The sequence below is a fragment of the Nannospalax galili genome, unplaced genomic scaffold (assembly GCF_000622305.1).
Source record: "Nannospalax galili isolate Female #2095 unplaced genomic scaffold, S.galili_v1.0 scaffold800, whole genome shotgun sequence".
Lineage (NCBI taxonomy): Eukaryota > Metazoa > Chordata > Mammalia > Rodentia > Spalacidae > Nannospalax > Nannospalax galili.
This window is the reverse complement of record NW_008347125.1, coordinates 4000611-4024128: the sequence shown is the minus strand read 5'-3', so window position 1 is coordinate 4024128 and position 23518 is coordinate 4000611. Positions and strand designations below refer to the sequence as shown.

At 38.8% G+C, this 23518-nt stretch overlaps 1 protein-coding gene across 2 annotated transcripts in view; it reads left to right on the top strand.

The window, feature by feature from the left end:
* The window catches only part of Ccni (cyclin I), a 26605-nt gene extending 3218 nt beyond the window's left edge, over positions 1 to 23387 (top strand). The window contains exons 2-7 of one of the 2 annotated variants that reach the window (XM_008843507.2): positions 383 to 539; positions 10669 to 10797; positions 14764 to 14838; positions 15169 to 15309; positions 15544 to 15774; positions 22840 to 23387. In XM_008843507.2, coding sequence (XP_008841729.1) covers positions 426 to 539; positions 10669 to 10797; positions 14764 to 14838; positions 15169 to 15309; positions 15544 to 15774; positions 22840 to 23283 — 1134 coding nt within the window. In that variant the 5' untranslated portion in view covers positions 383 to 425 and the 3' untranslated portion in view covers positions 23284 to 23387. The remainder of the gene's footprint in view (positions 1 to 382; positions 540 to 10668; positions 10798 to 14763; positions 14839 to 15168; positions 15310 to 15543; positions 15775 to 22839) is intronic. The other variant, XM_029568544.1, reaches the window with a different exon arrangement.
* Positions 23388 to 23518: the final 131 nt, after the last annotated feature.

Here is a 23518-nt window from a genome sequence, read left to right as displayed (position 1 = left end):
TTTTTTTTTTTTTTTTTTTTTTGAGAATGTTTGGAACAACTATTTTTAAGAATTACTAGTATAAAAAAAGCCAGTGACCTGATTTTTTTGTTGTTGTTAGTTTTACGTAGTACTGACATTTTGATGAGAGCACAAATTTCTAGTATGTGACCTTTTTTTTTCTTTTTATAAGTGAATTTTAAGATTTAAAATGAGAATGTTTTAGATAACTATTTTTGTAACTTGATGGTATTTTAAGGAACTATAAAATCCTATACTGCCTCGTAACATTCTTTTGTTTTATAAATTGCTTAATAAGCACTAACTTATAAATATATATGTTATACTATACTTATTCTATAATTAAGTAATGAGCATTATTCTTTATATTTGATTTTTATAGGTAGCTACATCAAGCTGGGTGTCAAGCAAATCCAAAGGATATCATGAAGTTTCTAGGACCTTTGGAAAACCAGAGATGGTCTTTCCTATTGGAAAGGGCAATCTCTAGGGAAGCCCAGATGTGGAAGGTCAATGTGCCGAAAATACATACAAATCAGGTAATGATTGCTCTTAAGACAGATGAGTTTTGTTAGAAGTGCATTGCTGCATATATAATAGTTCCATGATACTACATTGGGGATCTGTGTACCGTTAAAAACATGCTCTCAGCTGGGTGTGGTGATAAATGCCTGTAATCCTACCACTTCCAAGGAGGAAAAGACAGGATCAAGAGTTCACAGCTAATATTGTCTGCATAGCAAGTTAAGGGCTAGCCTGAGCTCTGACCCTGTCACAACAAACAAAAAATACTCTATTCTTTAAGAAACATTTTGATTCTTTCTGAAACAGGAGTTAACTGTTTTTGTTTCCTTGTTTTATCTAAGTTACAACTTTAGGAAGGTAATTGTGACCATTCATTTTTCTCTATAGACTAATGTAGTAGTCAGCCTTCTTTATTTCTAGATGTATAATTAGCCAAGAAGATGGAACATCTTCATGCCATTGCATATAAGTTAAATGAACTACTAAGGTAATGCGATGTGGCAAGTCTCTTGGGAGATAGCTGAACCCTTTGCTGTTAGCTATATTATATGCCTTTTAAACATTTTTATACTTCTGTCATAGAGTTATATCACAGTTACATTTTCATAAGTAATTACAGTTTATCCACTCCAGAAGTTTACTATGTAAGACGTGTTATGCTTGCTTTATCTTTAATACAAGGTTTTTGGGATACAGCAGAGTAGCCAAGAAACTAATATGCCTGAGTGAACAAATTTAGGTTACTTTTGCTTATATGTTTTTGAAATCTTTGGGGTTTTTTTTTCAGATCTGCTTTTCTACAAACTTGTAGTAGTTTCTAAGTTTACTATATGTCGTTTTGCATACTGAAGTTAGCTGATGTTGAATAAGCATCTTCCATAGTGGGAACATTACATGCATCACCACATCATTTGGATCCGTTAGATCGGCAGCAGTCTCATTCTGCACAGGACTTTAGCTACCGATTAGTAGTTTTACTGGAAGCAATCTCTTCTCATTATACTTTTTCATTTTCTTTGATTTTTGTGTGCATTTGTGATTTTTAGATTTCTTTAATGTTTGTTGAATATATACTTCAGGCACAAACACATCAAAGGTATGTGTGGAGAAAACCCACTAAATTTCATTTTATATTGTCTGGTAGGATTCAAAGGCTTCCAACAGCAGTTCTAAAAAGAACTTTATCTTTCTTTCTCCCCTCTCATCTCCTTGAGTAATAAACACTGACAACATATCTATTTAAGGTGATGTTTTACCATGATGCAGTAAAAATAGAAAAGCACTCTATTTTAGAAATTTATATTTTATGCTTCTTTCCTCTACTTTTCTTTGTCTTCCCTTTCCCTACCTAAATTCTACTTGGTCATTCTCTGACAGCTATTTTTTTTAATCTTAAAACCCATAGCCTACAGTTGGGTACAATGTGGCCAGGCAAGAAAATATTCTTGATTACCTATCACTCCCCTCTACTCCCACAGAACTCTATACTTTTCTTGGTGATAGATGACACAAAGTGATTTGACTATGAGTTTCCTGGAGAGTAATGTTGTGTAGTTATTTTCTGATATCTTATAGCCTCACAGTTTAAAATTTGTTGCTTTTTGATGATGATATTTTGAATCAAGGTCTCATGTAGTGCATACTGACCCCAAACTCACTATGTAGAAAAATGCTGCCCTTTTTTGCCTACTGAATGCTACCATTACAGGTATGTGCCACCACATCTGGCTAAACTTTTGTTACATGAATGATTATGGTTTCTTATAATTTATCAAAGTGGCCTATTTTGTGTTCTTAGTGCTTGCAAGAAAGTTCTTTTATACTTTCAAGTTTGTAATAGTTGTGTTAAATGGGGAAAAATGGAAAATTAGTGGCACTTTCAGATATTCTAAATTTATTTCGCTTTTGATTTGCAAAGAAAGTCCTGCCAGAAACCATTTATATAAAAGTAATTTTTGTTAGAATTTTTGAACACTAAGAAATCAAAAGCCATCTGATTATATGGTTTCCAGACACAGGATTATTGTGTGTACTGAGCACACTTGAAACACAGGTTCTTCAGTCACTGGGCTACTAGCTATATCAGAATTATCTGAGGCTTCTGGAGAATTGCAGATCCCAGCTAGATTTAATGGAGCGTGCCTGTAGTCAGTCTTAGCACTTAGGAGACTAAGGCAGTAGGATTGCCCAGAGTTCCAGGCCAGCTTGAGCTACATAGTGAGTTCTAGTCTAGAACAGCCTGAACTAAGAGTAACACCTATCTCAAAAGGGGCAGGGGGTGATTTCAGGCCTTATATCCAGACTTGTTGAACTATGGTGGTAGCTAATGGAATTTTTTTAAACTTTATTATCCTGGGTGTGGGTGTGTGCATGCCATGGTGCATTTGGAGGTCAGTTCTCCCCTTTCACCTTCATGAGGGTTCTGGGAATCAAACTCAAGTCATTAGGCTTGCACAGTAAGTGCCTGTCCTAGTTTGTTTCTCCATTGCTGTGACAAGATACTCTGACCAATACCAACTTGGGGAGGAAAGGGTTTATTCAGCTTACATCTCCCAGGCCACAGTTCATCAGGGAGCCCAAGGAAGGAACTCAGGACAAGAACCTGGAGGCAGAAGCTGGAGCACAGTCCAGGGAGGATCACTGCTTCCTGGCTTGCTCTTCTGGCCCCTGTATAGCCTGCTTTCTTATGGAACACAGGCCCACCTGCCCAGGGGTGGCATCAACCACAGTGGGCTGGGCCCTCCAGCATCACTCAACAATCAAGAAGATGTCCCATAGACATGGCCACAGGCCAGTCCAATGGAGGCAATTCCCCAGTTGAGGCTCCCTCAATCCAGGTGTGTCAAGTTGACACTAAAGCTATCTAGCACAGTGCCCTTACTGCTGAGCTATCTGACTGGTCCAAGAATTTTTTATTTATTTTTATATGTGTTTTGCCCATGTGTATGTAAGTGTACTATACATGTGCAGTGCCCGCTGAAGTCAGAAGATGGCATTGAATTCCTTTGAATTGGAACTCGCTGTATAAGCCAGGTTAGCCATGTGCTGGAGTTACAGGCCTGTGTGGGATCACATCTAGTGTTTTGATATATATACATATCAAGTCAAAATAGACAAAGGAGTGTTTCAACTAGAGGGAACAATATGAGGAAAGGAGTTGTACTATGAAATAGCGTGGCAGGGACGAGGAAGAATTATAAATGTAAATTCTACTTTTACAGTATGGAGGTTAAGGCAGCAAGTGATGAAAGGTATTTAAGACTGGAAAGGTAGGTCAAAAGGGGATTTGTATGCCAAACCTGGGGACTGTACTGGGACTATACTTAATCTTGTAGGTAATGGTGAACCATTAGAGATTAAAGTTGAGTAGGATTAATGATGTTTCAGTAAAGTACACTAGCAGTATGTGGTGGTGTTGAATCAACTATAAATTCTCTTAGGCCTCTTAACCCTGTTTCAGCAATCCATATGAGGAAAAAAAAGGTTTTAGGAACTACTGTCTGGGATTATATTCTTTCCCTCTTTCATTCATTCATCCTTTCTTTTAGATGAATGGGAAGAGAATATCTTAGGTTTGGTACTTTTGTGAAACTGTCCCGATACTATAGTACATTTGGATTGATTTGAGAAAGTGATTTTAGACTCGGCGTTACTTCAGTGACAGTGGATCTTCTCAAACTACTATATACTGAAGGTGTTGTTGTAGCTGTTAGTTTTGGCTAGTGACGATGGGCTTTCTTGGTTCTAGGATGGTCTCTTTCATGACTAATTATCACGTTTTTAAAAATTAGTCATTTGGGCTGGGTGTGGTAGCTCACATCTTTAATCCCAGCACTTGGGAGGCAGTGGCAGGTGGATCTCTGTGAGTTCAAGGCCAGCCTGGTCTACATAGCAAGTTCCAGGCCAGCTAGGGCTACAGGGAGACCCTGTCTCAAAAAGACCAAAAAAAAGAAAAATTAGTCTATAAATGTTATAAAATATATAGCATTTTATAAATTTTCTCTCTTTAGTTTTGGATGGAAAAGAAGAAAACTAGTACTTGAGTTTTTTCACTTCATAGATGCTATGCTGTACAGAGGTTATATAATTTATCATAATACGTGTATGGAGAATTGTGTTCCTTCTATTCATCTTTTATAGTACTTCTTAAATTTTTGTGTTATTTGTTTGATGTCATACAAACTAAAATGATTTGTTCTGCTCTTCAGGGGTTTCCCCCTCCTTTGCCCCATTGTATGTCTGACCTGACAGTGGAGTTAGTGGTACACCTAGTCCTCATCACTTCTGAACATTGTTCCCTTTTATCTCCCCATGAGCCCCCAGTTTCATCAGATAATACCACTACCTACCTCTCCTGTGTATTTATTTATTCATTGATGATTTGTTTTGAGTCTTCCTTCTCTTCAGTGCTTAAACTATTTATTTAGAAGAGACTACCATTAGGGGCATGTATTACTTACTTTTTTGTTGCTGTGGTAAAACAACATGACCAAAAGCAACTTGGGGTAGAAAGAATTTATTTTGACTTGTGGTTTCAGAGGGGAAGTCTGTAATGGCAGGGGGTGCATAGCAGTAAGCAGCAGGAGCCAGAAATTGAGAGATCACATCTTTAGTCATAAACAGGAAGCAGAGAGCACTAACTAGAAGTGGAGTCAGGCTATGAGCTCTCAAAGCCCACCCCCAGTGACATACTTCCTCCAGCAAGGCTACACCTACTAAAGAATTCATGACTTCTACCACATTCCATTCCCTAGGCTCATGGCCATATCATGATGAAAATGCATTTAGTCTAACTCTAGTCTTTCACAGTCTCAATATTGTTTAAGAGTCCAGAGATTTTTTTTTTTTTTTTTTTGAGACTTGGGCATTTTTTAAACTGTGACCCCACTGTAAAATGAAAAGCCAAATTATGTACTTCCAACATAAAATAGCACAGAGTAAATGTATATTCCCATTTGAAAAAGGAGGAATGAGGCCTAGTGAGGCAAAGTAAGATGGAAACTCACCAGGGGAAACACCAAATTCTGTACCTTCATGCCTAGTGTCTGGGACTTCCATTCCAAAAGGCTCAGATGACAGCCTGACACCACCCCACCCCCTTTTGGTGCCTGCAACATTCATCTCAGGTGGTTCCACTCCTTGTATGAAACTCTGCTTGGGAGGTGTCTTATGGCTCTGGCATCTCCAACATCTTGGGGTCTCCACTGCTACCTTTCACTTGACAGCGTCATGCACTGGCTTCTCAGGGTCTTCTCATAGGAAACCAAGCCCTGGCACACATTGCCTGACCTGTAGGGCTCTCTAAAACTACAATTCCCTCACTTAACATCTTTCTTGCCTCCAAACCCAGAACCATGTAGACAACACTGTCAGCTTGGAATGGACCCTCATCACCTTGAATCACATTGGCAGTGGTTTTTGTGTGCTACTGTTTTCTAGGAGCAGAAAACTCCTTAAGCCCCTTTCCTTTCACAAGTTGGAAGCTTAGTGCACCCTTCCTTTGTTCCAGTGCAGAGCAGAAGGCCTCCCCTTAATGGTACTAATCTCTTTAACAATTATAGCTACTCTTCCAACACATGCCTTGGCTGGAACATTAAGCTTCCCAGTGTTCTTTTTCTCTCCAAACTGTATATATGTCTTTTCTGTCCTCCTTTTTTTCAATGTAGACCTGCATAAGTGATATAAGTAATAACCAACCAAGCTACAGGCTCAACATTGCTGTCTTGAAATTCCTGTGCCAAAGTAGTTAGTTCTTTACTTTTTAATTTAGCCTTAGGCTAGTTCTTAGGACACTGGCAGAAGGCATCCAGATTTTTTGCCAGAATATCACAGGAATGGCCACTAGCCTAGTGGTTTAATGGAGACCTTACTCCCTTCTGAAATCTCTTGAGCTGGGCCTGCATGATCCATATTATTAGTACTACTGTCTTCCAGGCTCCTACTAGAACAGCCTGTTAAACTTAAACTCTGCCAGTAGCATTCAACTTCTTTTCTAGTCCAAAGTTAGAAAGTCTTCCACTTTCTTCCAAAAACAACACGATTAGGTTCTTCACAGGAATACCTCACCTTTGGTACCAATTTCTGCAAGCTAGTAGGCAGCATTTCTCCATGGTCTTTGCTTTAGTTTCTGCTCCAGGTTCCTGCCTTGATTTCTTGCTTTAGCTTCTCTTGATAATGGCCTGTAAGGTGAAATAAAGCCCTTACCCCCAACGTTATTGTTTTTTGATATTTCATTATTATTTTAAAATTTTATGTGTATGAGTGTTTTGCCTCCATGTATGTAAGTGCATCCATGTCATGCAGTACCTGCAGAGGCCAGAAGAAGGCATCATATCCCCTAGAACTGGAGTTACAGATGGTTGTTAGCCACCTTGTGGGTACTGGGAACTGAACCTGGGTCTTCTGGAATAGTAGTCAATGCTCTTAACCTCGGAGCCATCTCTTCAGCCCCCACCCCCACATTACTTTTTGGTCATGGTTGTTTTTAAAAATATTTTTATTTTTTTATCTTATGTGTATGAGTATATTGCCTACATGTGGGTAGGTGCACCTGTGTTGTGCAGTGCCTGAGGAGGTCAGAAGGTGTCAGATCTCCTGGGACTGGATTTACAGACCTTTAGCTGCCATGTGGGCGCTGGGACTTGAACCTGAGTTTTCTGCAAGAGTGGTCAGTGTGCTCTTATCCACTGAGTCATCTATCTCTCTAGCCCCAGGTCATGGTGTTTTATCACAGCAACAGAAAGCAAACTAGGACAAGGGCAGAACTAGATTAGTGGGTAGCACCTACAGCCCTGAAAATATGGGAAATTGTGGGATTAAGTACCATGCTAACTGATAATTGATCCAGTTCCAAGCTTCAAGGTTATATCAACTTCCTTTCACCTAAAGAAGCTATAGCTCCAAATAGTTGTATCTCCTTTTTCAGAGTTTTGTCAAAGCGTTAATCCAATTTATGTTATTGATTGCTTGACTCCAGGCTGGAGGTGTAGCTCTCAGTTGGTAAAATGCCTGTCTAGCATTCATAAAGCCCTGTGTTCAATCCTTAGTACCACACAAACCAGGTATGGTGGCTTATGTCTGTAATCCCAGGGTGGAGACGAGTATCAGAAGTTTAAAGTCATCATCGACTACTTAGTGAATTTGAGGAGCGCTTGGGCTACCTGTCTTTAAAAAAGTAAAAGCCAGCCAGGTGTGGTGGTGCACGCCTTTAATCCCAGCACTTGGAGGCAGAGGCAGGCCGATCTCTGTGAGTTTGAGGCCAGCCTGGTCTACATAGTGAGTTCCAGGACAGCTGGGGCTACAGGGAGACCCTGTCTCAAAAAGACAAAAAGAAGAAAAAAGTAAAAGCCTAACTCCCATTTTTTTCTGTCAAAATACTGGATAATACTTTAGAACATCAGTTCCCCTGCTATTCTGTACAGTAAGACTATCAGGCAGACAGCTATAGTCCCCAAACTGCCTTCTTCCCAATTTTTGATTGTAGAATTATATGATTGATTCTAAGAAGTTTTTATTACATTCCCACACTAGGCTAGGTGCTATCTAGAGCCCACGCATAACTATTTTAATGCTTGTTATATGTGAATTTTTTTTTTTTTTTTTTTTTTTGGTCTTTTTGAGACAGGATCTCCCTGTAGCCCCAGCTATATGGAACTCACTATGTAGACCAGGCTGGCCTTGAACTCACAGAGATCCACCTGCCTCTGCCTCCTGAGTGCTGGGATTAAAGGCGTGCGCCACCACGCCCAGCAAGTAACATTTTTTGATATTCTACTTTACCATAAGACTTAAGTACTTATGTTTTGAAATGTAAACATGTAAACAAGGACTTTCTTGATTCACCAACTTTGTATGTTACAAAAAGAGATTATAAGTCATCTTTATCATATTTCTTATCCATCATTATAGAATCATTCCAAAGGGGATTGACTAGATGGTAGATTTATGGTCATTTCCCACTAAAAACATCAGTTATAACTGAGTTTATTAGTTGATTTGCCTAATGCAGACAAACACTTTGTCATGCCAAAGTTGACATAGTGGCAGCAAGGGCAGGGTGGAAGAAGGGGGATGAGAAAAGACCTGAGCACATACAGTGGTAGAGATTATAATAAGCAGACATCATATATTCCCCATAACACTAGAGGAAGCCAAAAAACAAAGCAATTCTAACTAAAATTTCTATTTGAAGAGATACGTTGTCAAGGTAGGTACACAAGTCTTACTGTTTTAATAATTGTTAATGTATTTTTGTAGGATAAAGAAATATAAGTTGCCAACAGTTAGGGGAAGGTTTTGAGCTCTAGTCACTGTACTATACTTTGAAGAAAAAGATGAAGGTTTCTATCAAAATGGTTACAGTGGTAGACTGCAGTTCTTGGATATTTTGTCTATAATCCTTCCTTATTGAAAATACTCTTCCAATAATGACAGAAGTAAAGTCATTTCTGTGTTTTGTTGTGTTTACACAGAAAAGTGTAGTATACAGGGGCTAGGGGTATATCTCAGTTGGTAGATTGCCTAGCAGGCATAAAGCCCTGGTATCCCTAGCCCTGCATAAGCCGGGTGTCATAGTACCCCTCTCTAATCCCTTGAGATTAAATTTAGGAGGCAGAGGCAGGAGGATCAGAACATTAAGATCATCCTTGGCTACATTGTGAATTTGAGGCAAGTGTGGGCTACATAAGACCTGTTGCATGGAAAAAAACAATAGTACTCAAAAGAATCTGTTTCTTTAGGATTAGTAGTATATCTGTTGTTCAGTAGTAAGTGAAACTCAAGTAAAGAAATCTTGTCATTCTATCTTAATTGTATATCTTTTGAAAAATCAAGCTTTTAATTAAAAGTTGGTTTTGTGTTTATGATCATCTAAGTAATTTAGGTTAATTTCTTCTTCAATAATTTTTGTTTTTTGTTTTTTTTGAGACAGGGTTTCCCTGTAGCCCCACCTGTCCTGGAACTCACTATGTAGATCAGGCTGGCCTTGAACTCACAAAGATCCTCCTGCCTCTGCCTCCCAAGTGCTGGAATTAAATGTGTGCACCACCAAGCCCAGCCTTCAATAATTTTTTTATCATCTTCAACTGTATAATTCATTTGCTGTCCCTGATGTTTTCATTAATTACTATTATTTTGGTTTTAGTGTGCTAATAAATCTCCTACTATAGTCCACTTATATTTCCTAAAATAAAGGCTATTTCCTACCTTAGAAAGAAATGCCTTCTATTATTTTCAAGATTTGGGAAAACATTATTAGATGATAATAATTTATATAATCTTGAAAATGGTATGTTCCCTCAACATCCCAATTTAATTCAAACTAGCTATTTGGTGAGATGGCATGGCGAAGATTTTAATAAGGAGTAAAATATCGAATATTAAATGTGATATAGCATGTAAACTTTTCATCTATCTCAATTTTGATATTTGTGTTTTTTTGTTTGTTTTTCCTTTGTCTTTTAGAGACAGGGTCTCCCTGTAGCTCCAGCTTGCCTGAACTCACTATGTAGACCAGGCTGGCCTTGATCTCATAGAGATCTGCCTCCCTCTGTCTCCAGAGACCTGGGGCTAAAGGTGTGCACCATAATTCCCTGCTTCAAGTTTGATTTTAAATGATCTTAGTTATTTTCTGTTATATTTGCTGATATTTAAAAAATAAAGTTTTATTTATAGTTTATGTGTATGAGTGTTTTGCCTGTGTGTATAAGTATACCCACCCATGTGTGCAACACCTGTCGAGGTCAGAAGAGAAAGTTGGATCCCCTGGAGCTGGAGTTATGGATGGTTGTTAGCCACCATGTGAAAACTGAACCCAGGTCCTCTGGAAGAGCAGCCAGTTCTCTCTCTGCTGAGCCTTCTCACCGGTCCCTAAATTAATTTATTTTCTGTATGTATGTGTGGGTATGCATGTACCATGCCTGTGTAGAGGTCAGAGGACAACTTGGGGGTGTTGGTTCTCTCCTTTTCACTGTGTGAGTCCTGGGGTATTAAACTTCAGTTGTCAGATGGGGCAGCAAGCACCCTTACCCACTGAGCCATGTTGCCAGCCCTGTATTTGCTAACTTTTTAGGAGAATTTTAAATATATACTTTACATTGAAACTTTAAAATTTTTTGCTTTTGTTTTTTTATTGTTCCCTCATAGAATGTTTCTCCATCCCAGAGAGATGAAGTAATTCAGTGGTTGGCCAAACTCAAGTACCAGTTCAACCTTTACCCAGAAACATTTGCTCTGGCTAGCAGTCTTTTGGACAGGTTTTTAGCTACTGTAAAGGTATGTATTATAAGATATATTTAAGCATAGCCTTTTGTTTGATAATTTCTGTGTTAAACCATGGGTTCTTGGTAAAACATGCTAAAATGGCAGAAGTTCCAATTCATGAGGATGTTTATTTTGAAATTTTGGAAATGATACATTGTATTCTGTGGTTTTCTTTTGTTACAAGTTCTTATACTTAGCCTGTGAAACTTTTGGTCTACTAGAGGCAAGCATTGAGTCAAACTGCAAAAGTATAAGCTTTTTGCAGTTTTCATCGTTTATTTTTTTAATATTCATATTATATAGTTTTCTGGAAAAGTTACTACTTCCCAGAACATACTTTGTGACATAAAGATACAGTAAAAACTGTTACTGTATTTTTGTTGAATGGCAGCATATAAGTATATTAATAGGTCTTACATTATCCTTATTGACATTGTCTGATACGTCATTCACTATGCTCTATTACAGAAAGACCTCGGTAGGGTTAAAGCTTTCCATAGAGTTTATTTAGTAACAGGCATGAAAGATTAGAAAAGAAATTTATTTATGTGCCTAGGGATATGTAAGCTGGAGGAACTGTGAATTAAATGCTTTGCTATTACTATAAAAACGAAAGCCACTGCTGGCCAACATAGTCCCAACAGTGAGATGGAGGTTCAGTGAGAGACTACCTCAGAAAATCAGGTGGAGAAGTGATTGTGGAGGCTACCCAACCTCTACCTCTCTGGTCTCCACGTGCACACAAAATGAAAACCACATGCACACCTGTGATCCCAGCACTTAAGAGGCAGCCATAAAGATCAACCACAAATTTGAGGCTGGTTTGGTCTACAGTACTAAGTTCTGGACTGCAGAGTGAGTCCCTTTCTTTAAAAAAAAAAAAAAATTGAAAGTCATAAAATGTGGAATGTAAGAATTTGGATAACCATTCAGTGTTTCAAACTTTTTCTCTTAAGGGACTTAAAAATCTTAATTTCCTGAAATTTAGGTACTCTCAAATCTCTAATGTCTACTTATCCTACTAATAAGCCGTCCTCCCTTCTCCCTCTCCTCCCATAGCTCACTTCCTTTCACAGATAATTCCACAGAAAGGTGAGCTCAAGGATGGCATTCTTTCTTTGGTTGTATATCTCTCAAACTACTAGCTTTCTATGACTTCTATTATAAAATATTATTCTTGTGAATTTTAAACATTTAAAACACTTCTAAGGAGATTTAGGAACTAGAGACCTATTTTCTCATTTTTCATTTTATTAACTGGGTCCTGTTAGGTTTATTAACATCCAGTAGCTTTACCTATAGTTAATTTGAGCTGGGGAGATGGCTCAGATAAAAATGCTTACTGTGCAAGTATGAGGCCCTAAGTTCAAATCCACAGAACCCACATAAAAAGCCATGGGTAGCTGTGAGTGCCTATAGCCCCAGTTCTGTAGGAGACAGTAATATTGTTGGGGTTGGCTGGCTGCCAGCCTAGCCAGAGGTCCATGAGAGACCTTGTCTCAAGGGAGTGAAGCAGAAAGTTACAGAGCAGAATACCTCATATCCTCCTCTGGTCTCTGTACACATGTGGGCACCCACTCACACGTGTACGTGTACCATACAAACACAAATTTGTTTATTTTTGGTCTTCTTGAGACAGGGTCTCCCTGTAGCCCCAGCTGGCCTGGAACTCACTCTGTAGACCTGGCTGGCCTTGAACTCACAGAGATCCACCTGCCTCTGCCTCTCAAAGGCATGCGCCACCATGCGTGGCCTCAAATTTATTTAAGTTAATGTAAAGTGAACCTTAAATAGAAACAATTAAAGCAAGCTGTGAGTCCACCGTGGTGAAAAGAGCCACGTATACTAGCAGAAGTTATCATTATGAAGCACATAACCCTGGCCCTCAACCCATGAAAAATAAAAATAAGGAATGTAGGTTTCACGTGTATATGTTCACAAGGCCATGGGTTAAATCTCTAGGATTGTGCAGAAATAAATAAGCTAGCTGTGATTGTTGCCTGTCATCCTAGCACTTGGGCAGGTGGAGGTAGAAGGATCAGGAGTTGAAGGCCTGCCCAGGCTATACCACAAGTTTGAAACCAGCTTAGGCTGTTTAAGACTGTCTTTAAAAAAAAAAATAGAGATAGAGCTCAGCAACAGTGGCAATATCTTTGACTAGCATGTGTGTAGGCTTTGGATTCAATATCAAGTACTGTAAAGCAAACAAATAAGTAGAAGTCTTGATCCTATCACATACCTCCTCAGTTCACATCTAGACAATGATGTCTGATTGTATTTTTTTTAAAAAAAAACAGCTAAACAGATGAAAACCACTGTTCGGATAAAAACACATTTGCTATTGGAAATGCGTTTCATTAATAAAATTTATTAGTGCCTTTGATAGTAGGTATTGTATTGCCTACCCAAAGTCATTAACTGTTCTTTCCCTTTTGAAGAAAATTGTATTTTTTGTTGTTGTGTATAATGTGTGTGAGCTAGAGTATCATAGCGCTCGTGGAGGTCAGAGGACAAGGTCATTTGTGGAGTCAGTTCTTTCCTTCTACCTTTATGTGGGTTCTGGGAATTGAACTCAGGCTGTTGGACTTATATTATCAGGCCTTTACCTAATGAGCCATCTCACTGGCCACTAGGTTCTTTCTTCACAATGAACTCCAATTACTTTAGAGAAGTTTTATGACATATATACCTAGAAAAATGAGGGAGGATAAAACTGTCCTGGTAGCAAAAATAAAACTTTACTTTATAGAACATCTGTGTTTTGCTTGTCCTTTAGCCTCTATTGAGGCAAGGTCTCATACTCAAGCCCAAGTTGACCTGAATCATAACTGTGTAGCCCAGGATGGCTTTAAATGTAGCCATCCTCCTGACTTCTCAAGGTCTGGAATTGTGGATATGCATTGCCATGCGGGACTTGAAAGTGCTGTTTTAGCTTTAATGCTTAATGAGTCATTTTATACAGACAACTAACTTTTAATGTTTTATTATTTTCATCTTGTGTATGAGTGTATTGGCTGCATGTATGTGAGTGCACCTGTGTTGTGTAATGACGTGGAGGTCAGAAGACAACTTTGGATTCCCCTGGAACTGGAGTTAATGACAGTTCGTAGCCGCCATGTGGGTGCTGGGAATTGAACCTGGGTCCTCTGCAAGAGCAGTCAGTGCTCTTAACTGCTGAGCCATCTCTCCAGGCCAGTTCTAATTGAAAACGACATTCTTGGGTGCTATATTAATAGATACATTACAAGTGGGGCCTACCTTATTGTTGTAGTTGTATTATACCCTAGAGAAATATTTTCAATATTCATCTTCTATGAATTTTGGATCTTTTTTTCTTGAAGGTTTGTGAATTGATGTGGACTCTTAATTATAAAGTTTCTGCTCATCTGGCATTTTAAAGCTTTTAAAATACATGGGGATAGGGATAAAGTACAGTTGGTAGAATGCTTGCCTAGCATGCACAACTTCTGGGATTTGATATGCTGGACAGCATAAGCTAGGCATGGTGGTAATTACCTGTAATCCCAGTAACTAGGGAGCCAGGGGCAGGAATTCAAGATCATCCTCAGCTAGTTCAAGACTAGCCTAAGCTACATAAAATTCTATCTCTAAATAAATGAAATAAAAATAAATACATTTTCTTCCCGAACTTTAATTTTCCTATCACCTAGTTTTGTAGTCTTAGATATGTAAAATAAAACTAGCTTTAAAAATATGTATACATACATGTAAATTTGGGATTTCAGGAAACACAAGACTTCTAAAGTTGAGCTCCTCTGCTGATTCGCTTTGGTTAAACTGCCAGTGATAGAATACATATTTCCAGAATATCAAATAGCTAAAGTTGTGATGTTAAAGTTAGCTCTGACCCAGAAAGGAATGGGTGGAATTAATTAGATCCCGTAAAGTTAAGTTACAGAAAGCTAAACCTTGAGTATAATCACTGATGTTGCCTTTTTTCCCTTTTCAAAATTTTAGGCTCACCCAAAATATTTGAACTGTATTGCAATCAGCTGTTTTTTTTTAGCTGCTAAGACTGTGGAAGAAGATGAGGTAATGAATTTTTTTTTTTTTAAGTTTTTTTTTTTTTTTTTTTTTATGTTCTGGTGGACTTGGGGCTTTCTGTTGTTTGATTTTTTGAATTTTTTTTCTCTAAAAATGAAAAACAAAATGTCCCAGCACTTGGGAGGCAGAGGCAGACAGGTCTCTGTGAGTTCAAGGCCAGCCTGGTCTACATAGTGAGTTCCAGGACAGCTGGGGTTGCAGGGAGACCCTGTCTGAAAAAGACAAAAAAAAAAGCTTACCTTTGTTTGCCTGAACAAAAATTGAAAATGAGTTTACTTCTGTTCTATCCTTATTCCTATTCCCCTTTGCCTTGGATAGAAAATTCCAGTCCTAAAGGTATTGGCAAGAGACAGTTTCTGTGGATGTTCCTCATCTGAAATTTTGAGAATGGAGAGAATTATTCTGGATAAGTTGAATTGGGATCTTCACACGGCCACACCATTGGATTTTCTTCACATTGTAAGTATACCATAATAGTTCTTATTTGAAAACAGTCCTCTTTGAGTAACTTGGAGAAAGATTGTCCTTATATGTATTTTGGGGAAACCACTGAAAGGAAAAATTAGAAGTTGAATGTGTATCAAATCACCAAAGTTAAAATTGAAAACTTAAAAATAGAATAATACCTGAGAAGCAATTTCTATGCATGCTTTCTTAGATATTTAAGGAAAACTAAAACATTTCTCCCCCCAGTTCCATGCCATTGCAGTGTCAACTAGGCCTCAGTTACTTTTCAGTTTGCCCAAACTGAGCCCATCCCAGCATCTGGCAGTCCTGACCAAGCAGCTGCTGTACTGCATGGCCTGCAGCCGACTTCTGCAGTTCAAAGGATCCATGCTTGCCCTGGCCATGGTTAGTCTGGAAATGGAGAAACTCCTTCCTGATTGGCTTCCTCTTACAATTGAGCTGCTTCAGAAAGCACAGGTAAGGTGCCTGCTGTTAAGTTGCTAGGTTTGAAAACAAGACATTTCTAATTTTGTCATGACAAAGTGTTACATGCTTTAAACTTGTGGGCTAGATGGGTTTTTTTTCCTCCTAAAATTTGTATATCTTGATTGTTTTGAGCCCTTCTCCTGAACAGAGTTTTGAAAATTCTTAATATATTCTTATTTTTTGTTAAGAAATATCTATAGGTTTCATTTGGTATTCTCTACTTCGCTAATTTTCTGAAGATAACACAAATACAAACCACAAGAAGTTGCTTTTTATACAGATTTATATTGACTAGAAAGTAAAGATAGTTGTACTTTGGCAGGTGAAAGTCACCTTTCTGAAAGAAGCTTTGATAGTATAATGCCTATTACTACTCATTATTAGTTTGTAGCTTACATGTTCAAATGGTTTCAAATATTAACCACTTCAGTATAAAATGTGAAAGTTTAGTGGAGAAAATTCTCATTCAAGGATGATAAAGTAATAGTGCTGTGTGTTAGCAAGTGCTTAGAGACACCTTGTTCATTCTGTTCATTCTGCCTAATGTATTTCAAGTTAGGAGACTTAAATTCTGCACAAACATCTCCCAATATGAAAAGAACTAATTGTAGCGGAGACTTGGTAGCTCTTACTGTTTTATTCTGTAGTAAAAGAATACAATAAAAGAAAGATGAGTAATACTTGAATTTGTTGTTAGGTGGGATAGTTTGACTTGACAGGTGTGTGCTGTGAAAGTTAGCACACATTTTAGTTTTTTTGGTGCTACCTGTCGGCTTCTGAGAATTACTAGCTCCAGCTTATGAGCAGAGACTGGCTCTCACCTCTTTGTGGTCTTTTTGTAAAAAGCATGACCAGAGCAGTATGTTAGCTAGAACTTTATTATATAACATCTTAGATTGAAATAAATACTTTCCATTAAATTGAATGCTGTAATGGAAATAAGTCCTAGGAGGTGGTTATTGCTTGGTAAGAATTTTTGGTATCTTATAAACCATCGCAGAATTGAATAGCACTGCATAGAAAATTTACTTTGCCATTGGAGAGTGTTGGAAAGTGAAGTTGAATATTAATCATTCACATTACACTGCAAAGAAAGAGAAAATGACATTAATAGAACCTCACCAAACATAACATGTTTTTTTATTGGAACAAATGGCCTATATCTTATGAGTCCCGACTTGTGGTCTCTAGAAGGTATAGGAAGAAAAAATACTTTATAAAGTGTGTCACAGATAAAGACAAATTTTGAAGCATAGATAAAAATGTAAACAACCCTGTATATTCTGTACCTTTGAGGGTTTGTTTTCTAATGAAAACTGGAGAATTTGATTTTCTTTGTATATTGTCTGGGGCTGTGTGTGAAGGAGGTTTGACAGGATCTCAGAAGTCATTTTTCTCAGTAATTAAGTTTCAGGTTAGAGAATTTGATACTTTATTAGACACATAAAATTACTTAGTAAGTAGTGAGGAAGACTAAAGGGAACCAGTGGTGTTTTTTTTTTTTCATTTGTTTTGATAATATGCAAACCTTAAAGAGTCTAGTCCAGGGCTGGGGAGGTGGCTCAGTGGGTAAAGTCCTTGGAGAACCTGAGTTCAGATGCCTAGCACTGTCATTTTGCTAGGGATAGTGGCATGCATCTGTAAACCCCAGTGATGGGGGATCAGAAACACATGGATCCCAATGACTTGCTGACTAGCCAGTCTGTCCAAAACAGCAAGCACCAGGTTCAGTGAGAGAACATGTCTCAAAAAATGAGGCAGAGAGTAGTAAAGGAAGACAACAAATGCCAGCCTCTGGCCTCCACACAGATATTCACAAGGTGAGGGCACCACACACAGGCATATACCACACACATAGTAGATTCTAGTCTAATGGTTTTCAAAGTTTCTTTTAGAAATGGACACTCCTCCTGCATTCCTTCCCTCAATAAAATACTGTGTATACATAATGGTCAGACTATAGCAAAGAAAAGCAGAGTTCTCCTTTATCCTTTGTAGTGTGTGTGCAGAGCTGGAACATGTCAAGGTGCAGATTTCATGTTCACCAAGGGCTTTTTCCTTCTGTAAGCTATTTGGACATAGTTTTAAAACCACTGTTCTATTTTCTCATACATATATATTAATAGTTATAGTTCACAAATATTTGTTGACAAAAGTATTACCTACATATACAGTGATTTGGGGGTGGGAGATACTGGTGTTCTGTGTAATATTAAAGTTGGATTAGGAAAAGCAGTTTTAAAAAAATAATAAGCTGAGAAAACTTGGTATTGACTTTGGGACTTGGTCTGGCATTTTTATTGTAAAACTAACTTGGGCTAGCCATTAACCAGCCCTTGGGGCCCAAACAATGGCTTCTAGTTCTTCTGGACTTCATTCTGCACTTGCTAAGTCCACCTGTATTTAGAGTCAAATGCCAAGTCTTCTTTTAAGTAGATCTGTGACAAGGCCTACAGTTCTGGTTCTAGTATCAGAAACTCTTACATTAGATCATGCCAATATTCCTCCCTCCTGATACCAATATTTACTTCTGACATGATTCAGCATTTGGTTTAATGGTCTGTCTGCATGTGTTTTGTACTGTGTTAGCTATGCCTATGTCCCTTCTAAACTTGGGACAAAGTATGGTGAGTGGTCTCTGGGAAAGGCAAGCCTCCTCTTAGCCCTTGAAGCCTTTCCCCCATCCAGACTGTTTGTGCCTGTGCTACCTATTGGTCTTTGCACTAGAATAGCTAAGCCTTTCTCTTTTCCCCCTTCTACTGTAGTTTACTTTTATATGGCTATGTTCATGTCCCCCTCTTTCTGACCTATAAAGACTCACCTTGATTATCTCAGAGTGTAAATTTTAACCTAGATTAGTGTTATAGTCTCTCTAGTTGCCAGCCAAGCAGTAGTTAAAGTAGGTATTTGTGCTGGATAGCTTTAGTGTCATCTTGACACACCTGGGTTGAGGAAGCCTCAGTTGGGGAATTGCCTTCATTGGACTGGCCTGTGGCCATGTCTGAGGGGCATCTTCTTGATGAGTGATGTGGGAGGGCCCAGCCCACTGTGGGCTGTGCCACCCCTGGGCAGGTGGGCCTGTGTTGCATAAGAAAGCAGGCTAAGCAGGGGCCAGGGAAAAAAGCCAGTAAGCAGCGTTCCTCCACGGCCTGTACTCCAGCTCCTGCTTCCAGGTTCCTGCCCTGAGTTCCTACGTAGGACTCCCTGATGAACTACAACCTGGGAGATGTAAGCTGAATAAACCCTTTCCTCCCCAAGTTGGTAGTGGTCAGAGTGTTTTGTCACAGCAATGGAGAAACAAACTAGGACAGTATTCTTGCTTAAAACTAAAATAAATGGTTAAAAAGCAGACCCTCTCTACCATGGATTCCTGGTTGATTTGTTTGTTTTTTAATCTTATTTTATGTGTGTGTATGTATTGCCTCCTTGTAAGTGCGCCTACAGAGGACAGAAGAGGCTGTCGGATCCCCTGGGAACTGGAGTTACAGACAGTTGTTAGCAACCATGTGGGTGCTGGGATTCAAACCTGGGTCTTCTGCAAGAACAGTCAGTGTTCTTAACCACTGAGCTATCTCTTCACCCCCCTGGTTATTATTTTTTTTTTAATTTTAATTTTATGTGTATGAGTGTATTGCTTGTCTCTAGGTAGGAGCACCTGTGTTATGCAGTGCCTGCGGAGGTCAGAAAAAAACATTGAATCCCCTGGAACTGGGGACTGTTAGCCACCATATGGATTTTGGGAATTGAACCTGGGGTCCTCTCTTAGAGCAGCCAGTGTTCTTAAACACTGAGCCATCTCTCCAGCCTCAGATTCCTGGATACTCTTGAAAGATGTCTAAGGTCAGAATATTCCAGTAGGGCATCAGGCATGGTGGTACACATCTTTAATTTTGGCACTCAGGAGGCAGAGGCCAGCCTGATCTACAAAGTGAGTTCCAGGCCAGCTAGGGCTACTGGAGACCCTAGCTTTAAAAAATTAACAATATAGTTTCTTTTGGCACTTATAATTAGAGACAGTTTATTTTAAATGCTTTTAAGGGAGATCTAAAGGTTTTGTCTGGCATCTAGAGTTGAGGTAATTCTAGTATGTGCACTTGAGTACACATTACTACAAAATGCCACAAGGTCAAAAAAAATTTTTTTTAATGCTTTATCATTTTTATTTTTTCATGTGTATGAGTGTATTGCCTGCATGTATGTGAGTGCACCTGTGTTGTGCATTGCTGCAGAGGTCAGAAGAAGGCTTTGGATTTCCCTGGAACTGGAGTTAAGGACAGTTTGTAGCCACCATGTGGGTGCTGGGAATCGAACCAGGGTCCTCTGCAAGAGCAGTCAGTGCTCTTAACCGCTGAGCCAACTCTCCAGCCCCCAAATTGTTTCTTTTTGAAAAAATTTTTTACGAATAAATTCATATTGTGTTAGATTATGGTTTATTTTGTTGTGTTATTTTGGATAAAAGTTGCCTTGGGACTTGAATGGAGTGGAGTTCAAATAGATGGTGTTTGTGAATAATTTCCAGTGTCCTTTTTATCATTTTTTGCTAGTCTTCACCTATAAAATAAAATTTCTATTTGTTCTTTACCCATGAAGATACTAGTGAGGTAGTCTTCCTTTTATAAAGACTTCTCCTGTTTTTTTCAGAATTCTTCCATGATACTGCTATGAGCAGGAGTTAGCATATTGTGGCCTTTTTACTTTTCTGGGATGCCAGGTGTCAGTTTAGTTCCTAAAGAATCATTTTAAACTAGAAACTTTTTCAAGAAAAAAAAAATAGTTGCCTTTTCAGTACCCTTTTTCTATTAGTCTTCATTTGTAGGTTGCTTGAAATATTGGTAGAAGTACCATCCCATCTCTGTGCTTTCATTAATTTTAGCAGGGGTCTGCATCCCTAGATTAATAATAAGACCTAGCTCACATTTTAAAAAGGTGCAAGCCTTAGCAACCCAAGTTCAGTCCCCAGGACCCAGGTAAAGGTAGGAGAGAATCAAACAGACTCCATGGAGTTGTCCTCTGACTTCCATGTGTGCTCTATGGCATGCATGCCCACACATCATACACAATAGATTTAATAAAATAAAAAACTTGACAGTTGGGATTTAGTATCTTGTTATATAATTAAAATGTCCTTTATTTTAAGAAATCTAATACTAGTTAATATTCATAGTGTCTTTTGAAGTGCATTACAAAGGGATATTGACAGTGAATAAAACTGTAGACATTAAAATCTGCAGCTTTCATGTATTCTGACAATTTCAAGTAATTTTAAATTTGTATTCCATGGTGGTTAATACCAGCCTTTCATCCTTCTTCCATTGACTCATTCCTGGTTAACATGGTGAATATTGTTTAGAAATCGGCTAATTTTGTGACAATGTGTTCTTGTAGAGTGTGTTATTTTCCTCGAATGGTCAAGCTGTGTGTTGCAGGTTATGTGGGGAAAGAATAAATATGTTTACAAAATGTCTAAAATCAGCTCAGCATAGTGGTGCATTCCCCTAATACCACCAGGTCCTCCGAGGCTGAGGCAGGAGGCTCAAGAATTTGGAGGCCAGCCTGAGCTGAAAACCAAAAACAGAAAGGCCGGGGTGGGTGCAAAATACCCACAAAATGTATAAAGCAGGAAAAAAGTGATCCCTAATCCCAGGTACATATGTGATATGTGGCCAGGATAGCTTTCTGGAGGGATCAGGTAATGCAGTTTCAGTGTGTAGAACCAGAATAAGCCAGGGTGAGGTAAGGAAGGGTGGGTTTGTATGTGAATAGACTGGATATGATTGCTGAGAATGCAGAACATAAATGTAGGCTACACTAGGAACAAGGCTGGAGGAGGTTAGGATCAGGGTTTAGAGTGCCTTTTTAACACTAGGCTAGAGAGTTGTAGCTTATTTCTTGAAAGTATTGCTGTGCTACTGAAGAAACAGGAGTGGGGGGTAAGTATGTGATGGCAGAGAAGGTGGTTCTGACAGTGCTGTAAACCAAGGCAGAGAGACTTCACTTAGAGGGAAAAATTTTTGAAGGCCTTCCATGTGCAGTCACGCAAGATTTTTGGTATTAAAAAATACACTACAATACCTAAAACTTCCATTTTGCAGTCTGTAATGGAAAGGCTGGATAGTTAAACAGATGCTTCTGATAGAGTGTGTTTAACTGTGGTGACAGGTTGATACAGAAACAGATGACCAGTCAAGTGGGAGGGACTCCAGAAAGGATTTATATCTGAACTATCTTGAAGGGTAAGGGCAAAATAGTAAAATTCTCAAATTAAAAACATTTTCTGTAGTGTTAATGTTGTATTAACTGCTTTCTACAAAAAAAAAAAAATTTCTACCAAAAAAAACCCCAACTCTACCGTTTCCAGTTGTCTTAAAATAAATACTTATTTTAAATTCTTAAATAAACAAGCTTCCCTGTCATCCCTAGTTTAAGTTTTATATTCTTTTCTTTTGACTTCTTCCTTAAATTGTTAATGAATTTTGTTTTTATCTTTGCTTTGGTCTTCATTTAAGAAACCAGGCTAAAAATGAGTTAAGAAAGAAGGGACAGAGTGAGAAGAAAACAGTCGTGGGGCTGGAGAGATGGCTCAGTGGTTAAGAGCACTGGCTGCTCTTGCAGAGGACCTGGGTTCAGTTCCCAGCACCCACATGGTGGTTAACAACTATCCTTAACTCCAGTTCCAGGCAGTGCCCTCTTCTGACCTCCACAGGCATTGCATGCATGGGTGCACTTGCATCTATGTAGGCAAACATATATATACATAAAAAAATTTTTTTAAGCAGGTATATATAATAGCATTGAATGTAGAAAAGTTTCTCTTTTCATCTTAAGTGTCCAGTGTACAGATGCAGAATTCAAGCTCTAAAGAGATTTGTGTTAGAAATATGGATGTAAGCACAATTTAAGAAGATGCTAGATAGGCTAGAGGAATCAATGACTATGAAGATGTCGGGGGAGAAAAGAAAACTGAAGGGACAAGAGGGCATATGATAGAACAGGGGCCAGTAAAGGTAACAGCGGGCTGTATTAATGATCAGTGTGTTTTTTTTTTTCCTGGCCCAGATGGATAGCTCCCAGTTGATCCACTGTCGGGAGCTCGTGGCACACCACCTCTCTGCTCTGCAGTCTTCCCTGCCTCTAAATTCCGTTTATGTCTACCGTCCCCTCAAGCACACCCTGGTAACCTGCGACAAAGGAGCGTTCAAATTACATCCCTCCTCTGTCTCAGACCCAGATTTCTCCAAGGACAACAGCAAGCCAGAAGTGCCAGTCAGAGGAACAACAGCCTTCTACCATCATTTCCCAGCTGCCAGTGGGTGCAAGCATACCTCTGCTAAACGCAAAGTGGAGGAAATGGAAGTGGATGACTTCTACGATGGAATCAAGCGGCTCTATAATGAAGATAATGCTTCAGAAAATGTGGGTTCTGTGTGTGGCACTGATCTGTCAAGGCAAGAGGGGAATGCTTCCCCATGTCCACCTCTGCAGCCTGTTTCTGTCATGTAGTTTCAAGTGTTACCTGCCAGTGCACTCTAAGGTTGACTGAGAATGAGAACATAGAAAATCAGGGAAGACTGTAGAGAAGGGGATATGCTTTAGCAGACTGAAGTGAGCCAGGAAAAAAGAAAACACAACAAAACACTTATTTGTGTAGCTAATTATTACTCAAAATTACTTAACATAATGGCATACATTTATAAACTCAAAAGATCCAAAATACATTTAAAAAAAAAAATCCCTG